Here is a 21,720-nt window from a genome sequence, read left to right as displayed (position 1 = left end):
AAAGATGGACTTCCCTTTAAATTACACACATTTCCTTTCAATTATCATGAAAAAAAAAAGCCATTACTGTAAAATCTAGTTGATACCTGAAATAATTGCATCATAATATTTTATTTTTAAACATTATTCTTCAAAGATCATAAGCACTATATAATAGGAGTTCTAATTTCTTATCTTAGAGAACTATCCATACAAAATTTTAGTGCTTTTAATGAATTTATCTCTCTATCAATATAGCTAAAAGAGCAAACACTTTTTGAGGAAAGATTATAAAATTACATGTGAAGATTTGAATTAAAAAGCCAAATCCATCTGGGCAATATTAGCAATACTCATAAGATCGTACAATTAGATACTTAGCTCATATTTTAGAGACTGTAGCACCAATTTAAGTTAGTGACGAGGACTCAGAACTGCAAAAACAGACCATATGACAAAGCAGGAAAAATAGAGTTTATCCACTTGTGTCAAGGACACAATAGCAAAGTTCTCTTTTTGGAAAAAATATTCTTTGTTAGCCAGGATATGCATGTGTGTGTTTGAGTATTTCACAATATATACTTAAGAGCAACTTTGTTCTGAGAATTCTCCTTGTTGTTAATGTTTAGTGATGAACATATCAGAGTGGATTGCTGCTCTATGGAGCCTATAATTACAAAAAAATTAAATAAAATGCCCATGTATTTAAACAAAGTATTTTTTAAGATAGAACTTGAAGGTAAATTGGATTAAAATTATAGAATGTCAATGGAGTCTATTTGATAAATCAGTACAAGGAATTAAATGTTATCCTAACACTACCAAATAAAGTAGCATTATAAAAAAAGCTTGTCATCATCATATATGCACCTATCATTTGTGTGGAAAATTGAAACACTGTAGAGTTTGAGCAATTCTATGAGCTCAAACAGACCCTCAAGATACTCTCACCCAACCCCACCACACATTGCTATATACAGGCACCTAAAACACTCATACCAAAATAGCTCACCTGTTTTTTTATTGTTTTTTTTTTTTATTTTAGAAAAGTACATTATTCTAAGGGAACTGGTGAAAAGTAATGGTTCAATGAGAAAATATTGACTTAAAGCACATAGCAGAGCAATCTCTAATTTTATTGGTAACAAGATGGAGAGCCATCTGTTTTCTGAAGATAGAAGATTCAGCCAATTTATCCATTTTTCAATACTGCTATATATACACACCCAAAGTACTACATACACATATATGAGGTGTTTTGTTGTTGTTTTTTAAATGCAACTTACAAATGTTTTCATCCTGGCATATAAGCCTTATCCACAATTCATCACAGGTTTGCAGGAGTGTTTTTCACTTACTAGTAAGTGTCACTTAATGTGGAGATCTTAAGCTTCCCTTCATAGAAGCAATACAAACACTCCTGAGTTCTTTTGGTCTCCGCAGGTTTAAAAGACAAAATAGACACGCCTCTGTCATCAACAGGAAAGAAAATGACCCCAATGATGGTAAACCAGCTTTATTTAAATTTTTTAAGAACTATGGTTTCCAATAGCTGTTAAACCATTTTCTGCTTAAGAAGAATGTAAACTTGGAATAATGGAGGCTGAGTAAGGCCTTAGAGAAGCTCATTATATACAATGACACACAACTCAAATGTGAGGGAAACAGGGAAGTCTAGAGTTCCCATAATACTTATAGAAAATTTTTTTCATATATATTTTATTGATTTTTTTACAGAGAGGAAGGGAAAGAGATAGAGAGTTAGAAACATCGATCAGCTGCCTCCTGCACATCTCCTACTGGGGATGTGCCCGCAACCAAGGTACATGCCCTTGACCGGAATCGAACCTGGGACCTTTCAGTCCGCAGGCCGACGCTCTATCCACTGAGCCAAACCGGTTTCGGCTATAGAAAAAATTTGATGACAATATGTTGAGAATAATAAAACTGTACTCAAAGTGAGAATATTTGGCACTATAATAAGTTAGAGAAATATTGGGAAAGGATGAGTTTAACAGTTAAAAAATTTGAGTTTATACTATTAAAAATGCACATAAACATTTGAAAATTTTGGTGCAAAAAGATACAAAATATGTTCAAATTTGAATTTCTTAATTTTTAAAATTACTTAGTTTTTAGAAAATGGCTAGAATAAAAAATATCTACTAGAGAAACTTTCTCAAGAATCAAATAATTACCTCAAATGGGACTAAAGCTGGATTTTAAAATGGGGAGAAATATAATGGAGACTAGATCATCAGAGGGAGCTTAATATATTTGGTCAATAAAAACATTAAAAACAGTTAAGAACTTTGTTAGGCAGATATATGTAAATTGGGAGAATTATTTAGTTCTATTTGAGATATAAGTTCTCAGATATAAAGTTATTCATTAAAGATTATAGGTAATTTAAAATTCTTTCCTCTTAATTTTAATATGCTATCTTAAATGAATTAGTTTATTGTATTATAAAAAGTAAACTACATTTGCCTAAGAAATGAGAATGTTTAAAAATATATTGATATGCTTATAAAAATTAAGCAATATTATGCAAATAAAACAATGGCATAAAGTTTAGTTTGTAGAGCTGTGATGGTGGGAACTAAGATTAAATTACATTAATTTGATCAAGTGGTAGCAAAATATTTTATGATTCTTAAGATAGAAATAAAATAACAAGTTCAAATTTTCTCTATTCCTATAAAGAGGGACACCATATTGTAGCTAATCTATCTGATGCCATTAAAATATTTTACAATGATTGAATCTGGGGTTTGGAAGACTAAAAAGAAAGATACCAATGTGGACATCTCAATTTTATAATTCTTAGTTTATTTTATAATAATTAACCTCCGGAGTATTTGATTAATGTTCACTGATGCTGCTTGGGACTCTGAAAAGGAGAATAATAGAGTCTAAAAATTATTTCAAAGAAAATCCATTATGATGGAATATGTAAGGCTGGAAGGAATTTCTACACTAAAGAAGGGAAGAAATAAAACTGTGTGAGGGTCACTGTGAGAATGTATAGAACAGTATCAAGCTTTATGTATGGTACTATTCTATAAAGGAAATCTGTCCAAAATGATTAAAGGTAAGAAATTTAGCTGGTGTAGTCATCTATAGATTGTCTGTTACAATCACTTAGCTTATAACCATTTGGTGGTAGACTCATGTATATGTCATAAAAAGCAGAGGCCCTCAGGAATCTGAGAATCTTTCAGATTTAATAAGGAAATCTGGCTATGTCTCCTCTTGTTTCTAACTCCCTTCCTCCACACCACAAGGATAAGTAAGGCTGTAAACCTTTCTGACTATTGCCATCAAAAGTATTTTGTGGAAATGATCTTGCAAAAGAGGAAGCATAAACATGTTTTCCAGGTTTTCAGGATTGTACAGTGTATATAGTAGCAATTAAAATGAGAAAGTTGCCAGGGCTAGAAATACAATTTGGAGAGTCTATATAGAAAAAAAAAAGCCAGCAGAGATTCCTTTATCTTTACTACTAGAGACCTGGTACATAAAATTCGGTCCCCTCAGCCCAGCCTGCACCCTCTCCAATCCAGGACCCCTCAGAAATCCTTCTCACAATCCTGGACTGCTGGCTCCTAACTGCTCATCTGCCTGCCTGCCTGATTGCCCCTATCTGCCCCCCTGCCTGCCTGATTGCCCCCAACTCCCCCCCCAGCCTGGTTGCCCCTCACTGGCCCCCCAGCTGGCCTGATCACCTCATGCAGCCTGCTGTTCGGTCATTTGGTCATCCCTCACTGCCCCCCACCCCCCTCGCGGCCTGGTTGCCCCACGCAGCCGGCTGTTCAGTAGTCCGTCCAGTTGTTTCGGTCATGATGGTCCCTGGCTTTTTATATATAAGGATGATTTGGAGTGGTTATGTACAATTGCAGGATATAAATTGGCCAGATATTCAACCAAATTCCAGGGGTCTGAAACAGAACTACAGCCACTTTAGGGTCAGAATTGCACCAGAAATACATGGTGCTTATACAAGCAAATACGTGCATGTTCTCTGTGTTTGCACAAACACAGACACTCACATTAATGTTAATTATATACTATAGTTAAAATAATTCTATATAATTCCCAAATATGTGAAGTCAGTTTTTTTTTTCCGCTGATGCTTTTAATGTTTAAATAAAACCACAGAGATGCTGCTAAATGGCTATATATTACATACATGATGAAAAGACCATTTGTCTAGATGGTGCCTGAACAGTCTCTCCCTGTTGAGAGAGATCCTCTACACACACGCACACACACGCACACACACGCACACACACTCCACTCCCCCACAAAATCATTTGTATATTAGATTACTTTTCCTTAGAAATTCGCTATCAAATCATTCTGAGATATAGAACGTGAGTATGAGCATAATTCTCTACTTAATGGTTTTGGAAGCTAATAAATCTTGAAGTATTTCATATCCTATTTTAGCTAAAATCAACTTTGAAAATTAATGCAAATTATACTTGTTAAATTTAGAGATGGAGTATAATTCTAGGTAATTTAAGAACCACCATACATACTTTCAATTTTAAAAAGTTGCCTGCTAGACACTTTTATAGATATGCAGTGATTCATGTGCCTATGTCTGCATTTTATTTTAGCTAAAGTGCACAGTAAAGGCTACAAGACAAAGAAGAGCTACATGATCTCTAGAGAAAGTTATGAAATTCAAAACAGAATAAATCTGTCCTATAATAATATATTTTTTACTTTAATAATTATGTAAAATGCTCTCAATTACATGGTAATGAAGTCTTTATTCAGCAAGTTTCGTTAAAGCATACACTATTGTTTGCAAAGTATTTATGATGTTGGAGACAATACTATACTTATTTGAAAAAAATAATCAAATAGAATACTTAAAACAAAATTATGAATACATTTATAAGTATATAAAATAATTAAACATGAATTGTTTATTGCTATGCTTATATCTGGTTACTAAAAAGCATTATAAAGAAATAAATAAGTCACATGATAGAATTTTATTTTTATTTGAGATTTGGTACTTAATTCCTGAAGTGTGAAAAACCAATCTCCTTTTCACTTACACTTATTATACAATATACCATCTCTAAATGAAACATTTTTACTTGCAGTTGATTACAATTTAATTACACCATTAATTTTATCCTTTAAAATCTCATTATGTTAATTTTGGCTTTAAATTAAATAACATTAGCAGAAAAATTGCCATTAATGTGACTATCAATTACTTTGGTATGAAAGTTATTACAAAGGAAACATGCCTACCATGGTTGTCTCAGCAATAGAGCCAAAGCTGTTTATGAATATGTTGCATGTGACATTAACTGGAGGACCTGAAAACAGAGATTACAACATAAGGACTATTTAGGTACTTATCCAAAATATTTTCAAATAATTTCATGCTTCTCATTAATAGTTTTTTTTAATAAAAGAATATTTTTAATATATGTATACACACAGATGCTTCAGATTGAAGGCAATCATTCTGTGAAATAATCTGGATCACAAATCACAGTTCCTGGTCTCCCTTGAACACTGATGCTGGTCCGTTGTTAACCTCTTTTGGTCTGTCTCCATGATGCAGACATCTCTAAAGGCTCTGCATATTTAGTAAGTCCAACATCTGAGCCTCTAAAGCGGAGTTTCTACTGATGTTTTCCCACATGTATGGACCATATTTTCCTGTTTCTTTGCATGTCACACAGTTTTTATTCAAATTCTTTATTGTTTAAAGTATTAGATAAGTCTCCTTCCCCCCCCCCCAGTCACCTCTTCCGGACCACCCTCACCCCCCAGCACATGCCCTCCCCACCTCCCCTGTCTCTGTCCACTGGTTATGCTCATATGCATGCTAAATATCACATGATCTCACTCATTTGTGGATTATAATGAACAACATAAATTGATGAACAAAAATAGAACCAGAGTCTTAGAAGCATCGAACAGACTGTCCAGCCTATGAGGGAAGGCGGGGGTTGAGGGGGTATATATATTTCTTTATTGATTTCAGAGAGGAAGGGAGAATGAAAGAGAGATAGAAACATCAATGATGAGAGAATCATTGATCCACTGCCTCCTGCACACCCCCCACTGGGGATTGAGCCCGCAACCCAGGCATGTTCCCTCAGCTGGAATCGAACCTGGGACCCTTCAGTCTGCAGGCTGACGCTCTATCCACTGAACCAAGCCAGCCAGGGCTCTTTTACTTTTTTATAAAATATTTTTAAAATTGAGTTTTAGAGAGAGAAATATCAATGTGAGAGCAAGACATCAAAACATTAATCTGTTGCCTACTGAACGCCCCCTACCGAGGGCTGTGCCCTAACCAGAATTGAACCTGCAACCTTTCCATGAATGGAGGACACCGAAATAACTGAGCCACACCAGCCAGGGCTGGTGTTTCTTATTGCTGTTTCTTGTTTAATGACTTACCTGGACTAATACTGTAAAGTCTGTATTCCCCTAGAATGTGCAGCCAATGAGTTTACTGCTCCGTGAGTTTCCTGGTCAACAAATGAGTCATCCGAGATTTCCTCAATGAATAAGTCTCCCACCCTTTGCCAAGGGACTTTGTGTTTGTTTGGAGGCATGTCTCTGATGTTCATGCTTTACCCTTCACTTCCTGCTTGCACAGGGTCTCAGGTCAGCCAAAGGTGAGAGCCTGGGGTCCTCCTAGAACTTTTCTGGGAACACATCCAGCCCTACACATGTGAGTAGCCTCTAGAGCCACAAGAACATATCAGAACTTTTCAAAGCTGCCTATGGGCATTTCATTTCCCAAATCTCCTAAAATTTTTGTTCAAGCTCTTGTTTGCCCAACTTGTGATTTCCTGTGATCGTTTGCCACAAATGCCCTGATGATAGAATTTTCCCACTGAGGGAGTTCCCCGGTAAAATAAAATAACAACGACAAGCCCTCTGAATGGGACTCTTGAATAAGAGCCAGAAGGTCCAACACTAACATAGTTCTGGGTATGGCCTTCCTGTGGAGCTCCAGATCTGGTCTGCCCTCTAAGAGCTGCCAGGCTGCTGGGTTTTATAGCTTCTGTGGTGGAGATGTGGCTGGTATTCAAGGCTACTGGGAACCTGGGGAGCGGGGCCATATTTAAATGCCCTTTGTCCTTAGGAGAAACTCATCAGCTTTTCTTTCATTAGCATCTTCATAGTGTTTCAGGCTTTTAGTTAACTTTGAGAGTTCTAAAGGTTAATTATGACAGTCTTGCCACTGTTTTGGTTGCTTTTTTGTTGTTATTGTTTATTCTCACCTGAGGATAGTTTTCCATTGATTTTTAGAGAGAGTGGAAGGGAGGGGGAAAGACAAAAAGAGAGAAACATCAATAAGAAACTATTGGTTGCCTCCTGCACATGCCCTGATTGGGACCATGAGTAGATTGAATCTGCAACCAAGGTACCTGCCCTTGACCAGAACTGAACCTGGGACCCTTCAGTCTGAGGGCAGACGCTCTATCCACTGAGCCATATGGACTAGGGCTTGTTGCTTTTTTTGGAGAAGTGAATTTACAAAGATACTCACTCCACCATTCTAGAAGGCCCCTGTAAGTGCCTGATTTAATATTCATCATAAAGCCAAGAATTTTATTTTGTCAGACCCATTTATTCATCCTTTTACTAAATACATAAAACCTGTGCACACCAAATTGAAGAGGACACGGAGAAATTATCTTCTAGCAGGGTAGAAATGAATATAAATCATTAAATTATTGACTACCACTTGCTTCCATATACTGTGCTATCTGATTCATAGATATCACATTACCCATTTGGCACTGAGAGTGAAAGCAGTGGTATTAAGTCCTATGTTAAGAGGATTCCTCTGATATACTTGTATCCTCCTTAAAATGTGAAGCTGGTATCTCACATTGACCCAAGGCTTGAATAGTAAAGCCAATAAATACAATAAGGAAAATAACATGTATCCACAGACGAGTAATGATCAAAGAAGTGACTAATCGAGGCTTTCACTATTATTTGGGAACTTAATGATTAACATATGAAGGATTCCAACCCTTGCTCCTCCAACATGCCTTCAATCAGATGCAAAATGCTCTTTTTAAAAGCAGAAAGTCGGCTTTGTTTCCAAATCTAAATTTCATGTGGTAGTAAAGCAAATCACAGTGATATCAGGCCTGAGCTTTATTGTTTAATCCATCAGTTACCAGATGTGTTCATCACCTGGTTATTAGAGCATACATAAATGCTATTTGGTCCCCATTCTTGCACTGGGGGGAGGGAGGGGCTCATCCCAGCCTGCACCCTCTTCCAGTCCAGGACCCCTAAGGGGATGTCTGCCTGCTGGCTTAGGCCCACTCCCCGTGTGGAGGTGGGAGAGACTCTATCCACTGCTGCTGCACTCACCAGTCATGAGCCCACTGGCAAGCCCAGCTTCTGGCTGAGCGACGCTCCCCCTGTGGGAGTGCACTGACCACCAGGGAGCTACTCCTTCATTGAGCATCTGCCCCCTGGTGGTCAATGCACATCATAGTGACCAGTTGTTCTTCCATTTGGCCGATTTGCATATTAGGGTTTTATTCTATACAATAGTCTCTTCTTCAGCAGAAAGAAAGGTGAGTGGATTCAGGCACCAAACCTTAATTCCAAATTTTAAAAATAGAGCAGAGACTCACTTGAAAGATATATACATCTGTATTGATATATAGATGTTTCACTTGTATAGAAATCATTTTATTTTAAAACATACTTGAGTATGAAACAATTTGGAAATAAAAACCATTGTTCTTAAAATAGCTTTGCCCCAGGTCATGGAACCTTTTCAGTGTGACACCAAGGTATTTGATGCTGACTTAATGCACATGAGGGAGTCATTACAGATTCTTGATCATGGGAGTGTGGTGAACCAAGACAACATGGTGAATGGTTGAATGGATAGCAAAAGCTTAGAAACAGAGACAATAGTTAGGGATTTATTGTAATAATACAGATTGGAAATGGAATGGCTCTGATCAAGAACAGTGACAGTGGAAAGGTATTATAGGGAATGAAATGGATATAGTACTATCATGTTTATAAAGCACTGTATTCTACACTGGAAGCTCTGATCTATGTCAGTTCAGGGCAGGAATCTTGAAGTAGTCTTTCTACCCTAGCTATGGATATGTATAACTCAAAAATTATGTAGAGAATGAAGCTCTGAGAAGATTGTAAATCTTCTATTGCCACTACAGAGAGCACCTGTTTCAGCAGTCCTTGACCAATCTGCTTCTTTTCCATGCCAGTGTGAAAGCTGTAATATTCATCTAACACACTGCTATGTTTAGCAACAGAGCAAATAACTGCTATACCATCCATATGGCAAATTGTGCTATTAAATTGTTCATTACATTAGCCATCTTTGGCCTGAAAAGCAAATGACACTAGATGCAGATGTTTTTAGCAGTATGTTTTCTTCTAGATGTTTCTTAAAGAAGTAGAACATGGCTTTTAAGTTCAGAGGTGGATAAAGGCAAAATGGCAAAGGCCAATGCAAAGCCTAGACAATTATATTATTGCCATGCACATTGGAGAAATTGTTCACTGGGCAGACCAAGAGGAAACAAAGGGACAAATAAGAGCCCAAATGGTTATTAAAATGACTCTAAGTAATTCTTGACGTAATGCTGTATTAAAGCCTCAGCCTTTTTAAAGACAAAGAATGCAATTAAAAGATGAATTATCAAAAATTATGTTTAGTGAGTTTTTTTTATATTGAATACATATATATTTTATGTAGTGATGTCACAAAGAGAGATATTTTATTTTTTAATTAACAAACACATATTTGATTACTTTAAATCCAGATTATAAACTACTTGTTAGATACTTAAAAAAGGTTTTAAAATTATGTGAGAAAAATAGGATTCAGGTCATTTTGCCCTTCCCTTATCCCCTTTTTAGTCCTAAAGCCATTCAGTTGAGCAGGGTAAATAAGGCTCCCATGCTGGGGCTGGCTGCAGGAGTGTGATAACCTACACAGGATGAGAAGGACATCCTTGGAGAAGGATTACATAGCATGGGATGACGGAGCCAGAGTGAGTGAGAAGAATGTTGCCATAGTGATGCAGCCTGGTGTGGGTAATTAGAACCAGAGAAGGGTAAGGACAGTGTCCACATGGGGACATCCAGGCGTGGAGAGTGAGACTGAACAGGACCCCAGGGCACTGTGCAGGAGAGGAAATGGCAGCTGACAAGGGAGATTCATTACATATTGATCAATATCCGGATTATATGAAGGATAATGGGAGACAGGTTTCTTACTATCAGATGAGGAAGTTAAAATATGGAAACTCAGAAACTAGAATAAACCCATGGGATTGGAAATATCAATGTGAACTCATAGTTTTCAGTAGATAAAGAATTACCCCAGCCGGTTTGGTTTGGTGGATAGAGCATCGGCCTGCAGACTGAAGGGTCCCAGGTTTGATTCCTGTCAAGGACACATGCCTGGGTTGTGGTCTCAATCCCCAGTAGGGGGCATGCAGGAGGCAGCTGGTCAATGATTCTCTCTCATCATTGATGTTTCTATCTTTCGCTCCCTCTCCCTTCCTCTCTGAAATTAATAAAAATATATTTAAAAAATAAAGAAGTAAATATTAAGATGTAAATTAATATATATGAATATGCATATATGTGTGTTTGTATGAATATATGTGTATTTATGGATATATGTATATGTATAAAGATATATCCTGACAAGCATCAACCTAACCAATTAAAGTAAATACCACCAGTCATAGTAAAAATTAAGATGATCCACCGTCTGATAAGAGCATAGCATCACTTCTGTGATATGTCTGTCAAGATGTAGTACCTAAACCAATTCATGAGAAAACATTAGACTAATGCAAACTGAGGTACATTCTGTTCAGTAGAGGGATAATATTTTTTAAGTGCCTACATCATGACAGTTATAGAAAGAATAATCTTCAGGTTCAGATTAAAGGAGACAATGTGATAAATGATGAATAAAATACAAGATTTATTCTAGATCAATTTTATTTCCAAATTGTTTCATTTGCAATGAAGCCATTATTCAAAGAATTGATAAAATATGAGTGGGGTCCACAAATTAGGTGGTAACAATACATCCACGTTAATTTGCTTGTTTTGATGGGTAGATGGTGGTTATTTAGAAGAATGTTCTCGTTTATATGATACACTCAAGTATTGGGGCACCAGGTCAACAACTTACTTTCAAGGAGTTTTGGGGGAAAATAGCTAAGTGTAATATTTGCAAATCTTCTGTTAGTTTGAGAGTGTTTAGAAGTGAAAAACACACACACACATAACTACTACAGAAAGTATACATAAAAATAAAAGAAAAGAAAACCTAAAAATATAGAAAGCAGAATCTAAATCTATGAATATTCCAGGTGCACATCTACAAATTTAGAAAGGCTTATTATGGTCCTTGGTAAAAGGACCATATATCATGTAAAAATGCAAGTCGAAGACATGCCTTTAAAAGTTAATTGTGAATTATATTCAAGAATAACAGTGTCTGGGTAGATATAAATAGTTAAAATGTAAACACTTTCACTGAAAAAAAAATACAGGCAGGAAATGAGTACTGGTACACATGCCATTCTGTGGATAGAATGCGTTTTAGCAGAAATGACTGTTTAAAAACAGAATTTGTGATGTGGGAGAAAGGGATTAATATAGAGAACTATTACAGATGAAAAGACATAAACCACAAAGACATTGGAAGGCAAACAATGTTATTTCTAGATAAAGGTCACTGGAGATAGAATGAAAAAAATGCAGTCAGTGTTTGGGAGGAAGACATAATCAGGTAATTGCCCACTGAGTACTTTCTGCCTGGATCCAAATTAGACTCAAGGGTTGTCAAAGATCAACTGAGGGCCCAAACAAGAGGATCAAAGGAAAGAAATAAAATTCAGAAAAAGCTGGTAAAGTAGTCTGTGAAATAATATTTTATCATCTATGGATGTACTTTTATAGGCTTCTAATGCCAAAGGACTCCTGGACGCTTCTATTTCAAAAGGAGGATTAAACAGTTTTCTTTCTCTCTGAAGACATAAAATTTTTATTACCAAATAAAAATGAAACAAACATCTAATACCAAAGAGAATGGGTGGAAATTCATCTTCAGTTTAATGACAAAATATAAAAGGAAGAAGAAAACAGAGCAAAGCCTAAAATAAATGTAGGTTAGGACTACATGGAGAAGGGAGCTAATGGGCTAAGAATGACCCAAGGATCTTGAGTTTGTTTGTTTTTTGTCTGACTTATTTCACTTAGCATGATATTCTCAACATCCATTCATGTTGTCACAAGTGGCAGTATTCCATCCTTTCTTATGGCTGTGTAGTATTCCATTGTATGCATGTGCCACATCTCCTTTATCTGATATATTGACAGGCACCTAGGTTGCTTCCATATCATGTTTACTATAAATAATGCCGCAGTGAACGTAGAAGTGCACATATCTTTGTGAATAAATGTTTTCAGATTTTTTTTAGGTGGAAATAGGCAGACAGAAAAAGCATGATTTCACTTATATGTGGGATATGACTGAAAGTAACAAATAAACAAACAAGACAAGTCAACAAACAGAGACTCATAGACATAGACAGTACTATAGTGGTTACCAGAGGGAAGGGGAAGGGGAGTAGTAAAGGGTAAAGGGGACAAGTATATGGTGACAGAAGAAGACTGACTTCAGGTGGTGGGCACACAATGCAATATACAGATAATGTATCATAGAATTGTATACTTGAGACCTATGTAATTTTATTTACCACTATCACACCAAAAAATTTAATAATAAAAAAGAATGACCCAGGGAGGCACAAAGCTTAAGGTCATCTATAGGAAAGGAAGTGAGGAGCTGCAAGGGCCTGTAGGGAGAAACCACAGGCACCTGTCTCAGAAAGCTCCCTGACTCCCATCCATATTCCTGTAGGGCAGTGGTAGTCCTGGGGTTTAGCCCTATAGCATTTTTGAAGGAATGGAAATAACTTTTTGGTTTTAGTTTTGCAAACATAGTTTATTAAGGTGATTGGAAATAGTATGGTTCTGTTAACTAGTGCTGACTTTTTGTCTTCTTTTTCTAACTCTATTGAGATACGAGAGGCCTGGTGCATGAATTCGTGCACAGGTGGGGTCCCTCGGCCTGGCTGGTGATCGGGGCCAATTGGGGCCATCTCGCCCAGTCCCAGTTGGGGCCAATTGCAGTCGGCCAGGGGGAGGGACCACGGGAGGTTGACTGTGGGAGCGCACTGATCACCAGGGGGCAGCTCCTACATTGAGCATCTGCCCTCTGGTGGTCAGTGCACATCATAGCAACCGGTCGACCGGTCGTTCTGGTGATTTGGTCCTAACAGTCACTTTGGCTTTTATATATATAGATAATTGACTTATAATATTGTGCACGTTTAAGGTACACAATGTGTTGATTTGATTCCCTTCCGTATCACAGTATGATTACACCACAGCATTAGCTAACAGCTCCATCACAGCACAAAATTACTTTTTTTTTTTGTAGTGAGAACATTTAATCTCCTCTTTTAGCAACTTGCAAGTATATAATGCAGTGTTATTAACTGTAGTTACAGTGCTGTGCATCAGATCCTCAGAACTTAGTCATCTCCTGTTTGTAAGAAGTTAAAAAAAAAAGGAGGGGAAATAACTTTTTTGATTGGGAAAAACAGGCTCCATGACAATACTCAAAACTAAAGCCTTCTCTGTTTTGGCATCTGGAGGAGCTCAGACCAAAGCCTCATCAGCACTCAGCACTCACTAAAAGCAGCGCGCTGGCCAGGGCAATGATGTCTCTGTCAGATTTGCCTTTCCAGAGAGAGAAGCAACAAAAAACCATCTCCCTACAGAGAGAGAGAGAGAGAGAGAGAGAGAGAGAGAGAGAGAGAGAGAGAGAGAGAGAGAGACTAAACCTGTCTTAGCACCCAGGCACATCAACTCAATCCTTCCTGAACTATGCAGTGTTTTTCTTCAATGCTCTGGGCTTAAAGAGAGCTAAGATGAATTAACATAATTGTCCCTGCAAGAAGAAAAGAGATGATTGTGCAGAAAGGGGAAACAGAAAAGGTGGAATGTAAGAATGGAGGCATTAAATTAGCAGTCTAGTTAGTGCAAAGGCATCTCATAATGCCTTGTTTGTAAAAGTCCCAGAAAGCAATCAGACATATTTCACCAGAAAGTAACCAATTTTACTTTTGGAGTGTTTACTTCAAAGAAGTAGAACTGTGCATAAGGATTGTTGAGGCAAGAAGCTGCTGCTTTTCATCACTAATATCTTTAGACAATTTAATGTTTGCCAAGGTCAGGTACATGGTTTTCGCTATTTTCATAAATAAAACAAACAACTAAGCATACAAAATAGTATCTGCCTAGCAACCTGTGACACCACCTACCCCTATAACTTCACATTCAAGGAAATGGTTTAGGATAAAGAGGACTGTGAAGAGACCATAATACAATTACAGAATTAAAATGCTCCTAAACATTCCCAAAGAATACCCAGGACACTATGTCATGTCCAAGAGTGATTAGAGGACAAATCTAAACAATTCTCCTTAAATCTAGAGGAAACAAATAAGGATGAAGGGTATGAGTGGGAGTATGTTTGAGACAGACGATAGAAGAAATCAGATTTCTTTTTGTTTTTAAAGAGAGAGAATTATTTTGGAGAATGACACAATGCCAGCATAAGCAGTAATATTATTAAAGATAAATTTGCATAGGAGGATACTGCTTTTGTAAAATATCCTCATAATGTTGAAATTTTTCATTTTTATTTGAATATGGTACCCCTTAAAATTCTTTCCTATAAATTTAGGTAAAACATTTGGTAGGTAGAATAATTTTTTAAATGTTATCAGTGGCTTTACTTATCCAGACCCTTCCCCAGTACGTAAATTCAACAACGATATGATTCTCCACAATATAGAAAATCCTGCTGTGGAAGATTTAAAATATGGGAGCATTATTGTCAGCTCCAAGAAGCTTTCATTCCAGTTAGTGAGAATATTCCATTGTAGTTAGTGAGAATATTTTATATTTTCAGAATTTTTGGTGGAATCAATTTTTAAAGGTATCTTGTTTAATCACACTTAAAATACATTTCATGCCCAGCTAGGAGTGGCTCAGTGGTTGAGCATCCTTTCCAGGAACTAAGAGGTCACTGGTTCAATTCTGGTCAGGGTATATGCCAGGGTTGCGGGCTGGATCCCCAGTAGGGGGCGTGCCGATCAATGATTCTCTCTCATCATTGACGTTTCTATCTCTCCCTCTCCCGTCTTCTCTGAAATCAAGAAATAATATATTTTTTATTTAAAAAAATAAAACACATTTAATATACAGTAGAAAGCAGAACAATTACCTTTAAAATTGGGTCTGATTCTTGCATCATACCCTGATGTCCTCCCCATTAATTTATCCAGAAAGTCAGAAGGTGACATTGGAGCACTTCTAGATCTTGCACTATTTGTTTCCTTTGTTGCAACCAAACTAAAAATAAGAAAAAAAATACACCATAGATTTTACCAAAAAAAAACACCTTCCTAACAATTGTTACCTACAAATATAAAATTAATATGATAAACAAAAATATTTCTGAAAACCAAAAGGGAAGCTTTACATACTATACAATGAATGTGATCATAATGACAAGAAGGTCTTTTAGGTTTACCGTTAGTATTATAAGGTTTCATAAGTTTTTAGCCCAAGGTCAGAGGTGATATTATTTTCTGTTGAGTCTGGAAACAGAGACAAATTATTAGGCTTTCAAACTTTGCATGTACCCAAGTTTCATTTCTAATTGCAGTTTTTAGCTAAAAGTATCCTTAATGATTAAGCCATAAGAAAATACAAAAATTCATCTGCAATAAAATTCTTATGGCTTTTATTGAAGAAGAAAAAATCACCCATATGATCTCATTTTATCTTAATTATCTCCAAAAAAAGGTCACATTCTGAGGTATTTGGGGTTAGGACTTCAACATATGAACTTTGGAAATTTAGCCTATGACACTGGGCATGCTCACATGTGTGTGACCCTCTAGTTGCCCAGGAATATGTGGAACTTTTCCAAACCTCTAAGGACATATTATTCCGTGGCTTTTCCTTTTAAGCTTTTTAGTTAGTCTGTTGTTTGCCTCCACTAATACCCTCCAGTAACTGTGAAGTCAAAAAAAGCTGCCTCTTTAAATGTTTTTGACAAACATTCCCAGGAAAAAGCTTTTCACAATGGGTACTCTCTAAGTTAGGTCATATAAAAGGAGTCGTGCAAAGTCAGGTCTTCCAGAAAACCCCACACAAGTCAAATAATAACCCTTCAAGAATGAGGCTTTAAAGGAGTTCAAACTCCATTCTGCCCCCTCTCGTAGCTACCAGGCTGTTTTTTATAGCGATTGTTGGCTATTGGTGCTCCCTTGAAGCCTGAGAAGGGGGGACAAGCATAAGGCAAGTTACAATAAAACAACTCCCACTGTTCTGACCAAGATTCAGATGTTTTTCTTGATTAAACTATTTCATGGATTATTGCAAGTCTCTGATTAATTGCCAGAGCTCTAAAAAAGTTGGTTGTCACATTTTTGGATTGTTTTCTTACTGCTGTTATGGAGGACACAATTTAGAGAAGTCCATTGTTTTTGCTGACATCACCACTCAAACAGTGTCTTCCCAGACTTCTTTTTATATTTGTTTTATTATATTGGTGCTTTAAAGACCCACAACCTTCAGTGGCACCCTGGAGCTGCCTCTCTTCTCTCTCTCTGGATAATTGTATTTACTCCCATGGTATCAGCTATCTCCCATAATGCTATTTTGTAGGACTTAAATATCATTTTTCATAAATAATGTAAATATTTGCTTTTAAAACAAAGGATACAAGTTTACCTTTGGGTTTCCCCTTAATGAACCCTATTACCCAAGCACTATTGGTTTGCTCTAACATCTCAAATTATTTGAATAATTATATAACAAAAACAAGATTATTATTGTTTCAGTAAGATTCAAGAATTCTTTATCCTTTTAAGGTTAATAATGTATTATTAATCTTTTTAGTCTTCATTTCTTTTGAGATAGTCAAAAACAATAACTGAGCTACTACAATAATCATGCCCTCGTGAAATTTGATTTGAAATTGGTTCTATTTAAAAGTTTTTAATAATTCAATTACAGTTGACATTCAACATTATATTAGTTTCAGGTGTATAGCACGTAGTGGTGAGATATTTATGTAATTTATGAAGTGATCCCCCGATAAGTCTAGTACTCACCTGACACCATGCATAGTTACTACAGTATTATTGACTATCTTCCCTATGCTGTGCTTTACATCCCAATGATTATTTTGTAGCTGCTGAGTTGTACTAACTAATCCCTTCACCTTTTCTACCCAGCCCCTCAACTCCTCTCACCTCTGGCAACCATCAGTCTCCATATTTATGAGGTTAACATCGGTACTTTTAAAATTCCATGTGAAATAGGCTTTTAGTGCCAAAAATGTGTTTCCAAATATATTATGCAAAGATCATGACACTGATTCACCAGCAATGGGAATATATAAAAATTAATTTTATAGGAGACTAGACTCTTATAAGCAGAAGCTCATTCATTTATTCATTTAACAACTGTTATTATTGCTCCCAAAGAGTCTGAAATCATGTCTGTAATAGTTTGAAAAAGAAGGGATAATATATATGATATGAATTTAATCTTCTTAAAGGTTAAATAAACATTAAATAACTTTTTAAAGGTTATCATAAAGCCTCTTAATGCTTATGAAATAGTTTCCCACTAAAAATAAAAATTTTCATTGTTTACACAATTAGTAATTAAAATAAGCTTATGGAAAGAAAACACAACCCTTCTTATCACTACCATAGTCAAGGATAAAAGATAAACATCACCAGGAAATAATCTTAGAAGAGCAAGCTATTTCACCTCATACCACAAAATCTATTAAAATTATGTACTTTCTATAATAAATGTTATATATTTTACAGTAAAATATAGTATTACTTTTTATTTTAATACTAAAATAAAAATTATTACACATTTATATTAAAAAAGAAATGATGGTTCTTTTTGACATGGTACTTAAAATTAATAAAATTACAAGTATAATTTGATCATTGAGTTGGAGGAATACATGAAATACACATTGGACTGTGATGGAATGAAGAGAGGTAAATTTAGTTTTAAAATACAATATAGAAACTTTTATAAGCCTTTTGTGAACTGAATGACATTCACTAAAAACAAAATCATAGTGCTTTCATTATATAAAAGTATCCTTTATCACACCAACATGCATTTATTTTTTTCCCCCCTGCCCTTAACAATCCCCTGGTCTCCCCTACCCCCCAGTGTCTTAAGTCCATTGGTTATGCTTATATGCACCAACATGCATTTAAATATCTGTTAAACGTTGAAACAATAAATTAAGGTGAAGAGATTAGCCAAAGAACAGATATGAATAACCCATAGACACAGACAATAGTGTGGTGAGGGCCAGAGGGAAGGGAGGTGGGGGATGGGTGGAGGTGGGCAAAGGCAGGGGGAACTAGGGAAATCTGTAATAGTGTCAACAATAAAAACAAGGTTTATACAAATAAAGTTTTAGAAAACATTGCATTTTGAGTTCTCATATAATTTATTCCATGCAAAACACTGTGCTAAGAACACAATCTGAACCTTTAAAGTGTTCACAGTTGGGTAGATGACTGTCTAGATTCATCTGGATTCTACAGGGAATCCTTGGGAAGCATCCATGAGCTGGAGCTGGGAAGTGAGATTACAGTGAAGATAATGATTGGCCAGCTCCCTTCTTTCTATCGCTGCGAGCAAAATCTTCACGTTTTGTAAGATGGATTCACCACCAAGCTCTGCAGAATGATGCCTATCAAAAATGAGAAATTCTAAGCAGAAAACTATTCCAATAGTCTTTACTAGTTATGTTCCCTTCAATCACACAGAGCCATCCAACTGCTTCTGGACAATTGAGTTTATTTCTGAAGATTCACAATTTTGACACAAAATGACTTATTGTCAGCAAAACAACACTGACTCATTAATTGGTTACAAAGCATTTCTACATAGTCTGTCCCTTCTTTTGCTGAAAGGGGTGGAGGAGGATGTACATATGGAAAAACTTTCCCTCACCTACAACCCTTGCTCTGGTATATTTCTCCTAGAGCTTTCTTCCTATTACCGTATTGTCTGAGATTTGCACCAAGTGATCACTGCTAGACAGTCTTCAGAGAACCACAGTGATGTAAGAGAACGCACAGTAATTCATACATATATGACCAATCTGGAATCTATTTTGTAATGTTTAAGTAGTCCATATCATCTGTGCATACATATTCAAACACTTCATTTTATGGTTTCTTGTTGTGTTCTTTTTTTTACTTTTTATTGAATTTATTGGGGTGATACTGGTTAACAATGCTAGATAGGTTTTAGGTGCATGATTCCACAACACATCATCTGTACACTGTATTGTGTGTTAAGTTGTTAAAATTCAGAGTAGGAGGAAGCTGTGGGGAAAAAAAAAGTAAGATAATTTAGAATGGATTTTGGATAAGAAACTTTGCCATCAAGTCCATTTTTTTATCTAAACCTTCTAGTTTTAACAAAACTCATCATATTTATAGCAAGTTACTTTTGAAAAAAGCAGATTTGAATGTTTAAAAAGTCTTTTATTTATGAAAATCGCAAAATCTGTGATAATTTGCCTGCCTCCCACACTTGGCTCTTCTTTTATATGCTGTACCAAGTATGAATTTACTATTAACTTTTTTTTTTTTGAAACTATGTGGGCTTAAACACATTCTCATCAATGAACATTTTTTTTCATTTAAGTATTTTATATATTCTTTTTATAAAGACATGCTACTTGGAAGTTCAGAGACTTCAGTTGCTGAGAGGCTGGCAAAAACCAATTTTCTAAAGCATTGAAATCAAACATCACAATTCATCAAAACAGGTAAGTCCCTTCTCATTTCTCTTCCCTCCCTCCCTCATCAATGAGACAAAGAGGTAAAATAAATCCACTTTTGGAGGACTGAAATAACCACTAAATATAGATGCTTTATGGTAAATCCTTTATAATAAAAGTCTAATATGCTGAGTGTCCAGTCATCCGGTTGGCCATTCAACCAATCCTATACTAATAAAAGAGAAAAATGGTAATTGGCGTAGGAACCATACCTTTTTCATTGGCTAATCAGTGAGATATGCAAATTAACTGCCAACTAAGATTGGCAGTTAACCGTCAAAAAAGATGGCGGTTAATTTGCATACTCGCAATGATGAGAGGCAAAACGGGAAGGACTGAAGAATGGTGATCGGCAACCCAGGCCGCAGGCAAGAGTTGGGGGGTGGGCAACGGCTGCCTTTCCCCACCCCCCAGCGGGTGATCGCCATGGGAAAGCTGGGGTTGCCTTTGCCGGCTGGCCTGCGGCTCTGATCGCCATGCAATCGGAGGGCAGGAGGGCTGGGCGCAGGCCAGGCAGCAACCCAGGACTCCCACCATGGTGATCGGAGGGCGGGAGGGCCCTGTTGCAGGCCAGGCAGCAACCACGGACCCCCGCCATGGCAATTGAAGGGCTGGAGGGCCTGCGTTCCTCGATCGCCATGGCGATCGAAGGGCGGGAGGGCCCTGTTGCAGGCCAGGCAGGAACTCTGGACCCCCACCATGGCCATCGGAGGTAAGGAGGGCCAGAGCGCAGGCCAGGCAGCAGCCGCGGACCCCCCACCATGGCGATCGGAGGGCGGGAGGGCCGTGTTGCAGGCCAGGCAGCAACCACGGACCTCCACCATGGCAATTGAAGGACGGGAGGGCAGGGCGCAGGCCAGGTAACCCCGGACCTCGGCCATGGCGATGGGAGGGCCGGAGTGCAGGCCAGGCATCAACCTCGGACCCCCACCATGGCAACTGATGGGCGGGAGGGCCTCTGTCCCTCGATTGCCATGGTGATCGGAGGGTGGGAGGGCCGGAGTGCAGGCCAGGCAGCAACCGCGGACCCCCACCATGGCAACTGAAGAGCGGGAGGGCCTGCGCCCCTCCATCGCCATGGCGATCCGAGGGCAGGAGGGCAGGGCGCAGTCCAGGCAGCAACCCCGGACACCCACCATGGCGATCTGAGGGCGGGAGGGCAGGGCGCAGGCCAGGCAGCAACCCCGGACCCCCACCATGGCAATCGAAGGGCGGGGTGCAGGCCAGGCATCAACCCCGGACCCCCACCATGGCAACTGAAGAGCGGGAGGGCCTGCGCCCCTCCATCGCCATGGCGATCCGAGGGCAGGAGGGCGGGGCACAGGCCAGGCCGCAACCCGGACTCCCGGAACCTCTCTTAAAGGTTCTCTTAAGGCAGTTGGCGAGGGACCTCGGAGAGCCCCAGGGGGCCCTGGTGCCAGCAAAACTGAGACCTGGGGCGGCTCTCCCCAGAAGGTCCAGAGAACAGCCACTGCAGCCCGCCCCCACCCCAGTGCAAGGCATGGCACGCTGGGCCCGAGGACCCACCCCCTCCCAGAGGCCCCTGGCTTGCGCATGCAGCCCTGGTCACGTCACCGGAGCAGCTATAAGGCACAGAAAGCACCATGGACAGCCGCTTGCTCCCACCCGCATTTGCAAAGACAAGGCCGGAGGGTGTGAGGGCCGCTCACATCTCCTTCTCCCTCCTTTTGCTCCTCCTCCGGCTGCTCAGCTCGCCCAGCTTC

General features: G+C 38.1%; 1 protein-coding gene across 2 annotated transcripts in view; it reads right to left on the bottom strand.

The window, feature by feature from the left end:
- GLRA3 (glycine receptor alpha 3) overlaps positions 1-21,720 on the bottom strand; it is a gene marked incomplete at both ends in the record, with an annotated part of 132,614 nt that overhangs the window by 90,188 nt on the left and 20,706 nt on the right. For both annotated transcript variants that reach the window (XM_081093221.1, XM_081093220.1), the window contains 2 exons: positions 5,257-5,324; positions 15,371-15,498. In XM_081093221.1, coding sequence (XP_080949347.1) covers positions 5,257-5,324; positions 15,371-15,498 — 196 coding nt within the window. The remainder of the gene's footprint in view (positions 1-5,256; positions 5,325-15,370; positions 15,499-21,720) is intronic.

This window comes from Myotis nattereri (assembly GCF_964212035.1).
Source record: "Myotis nattereri genome assembly, chromosome: 5".
NCBI classification, from domain to species: Eukaryota; Metazoa; Chordata; class Mammalia; order Chiroptera; family Vespertilionidae; genus Myotis; species Myotis nattereri.
Note: the sequence above shows the minus strand (reverse complement) of the source record. Positions and strands in the feature narration are given on the sequence as shown.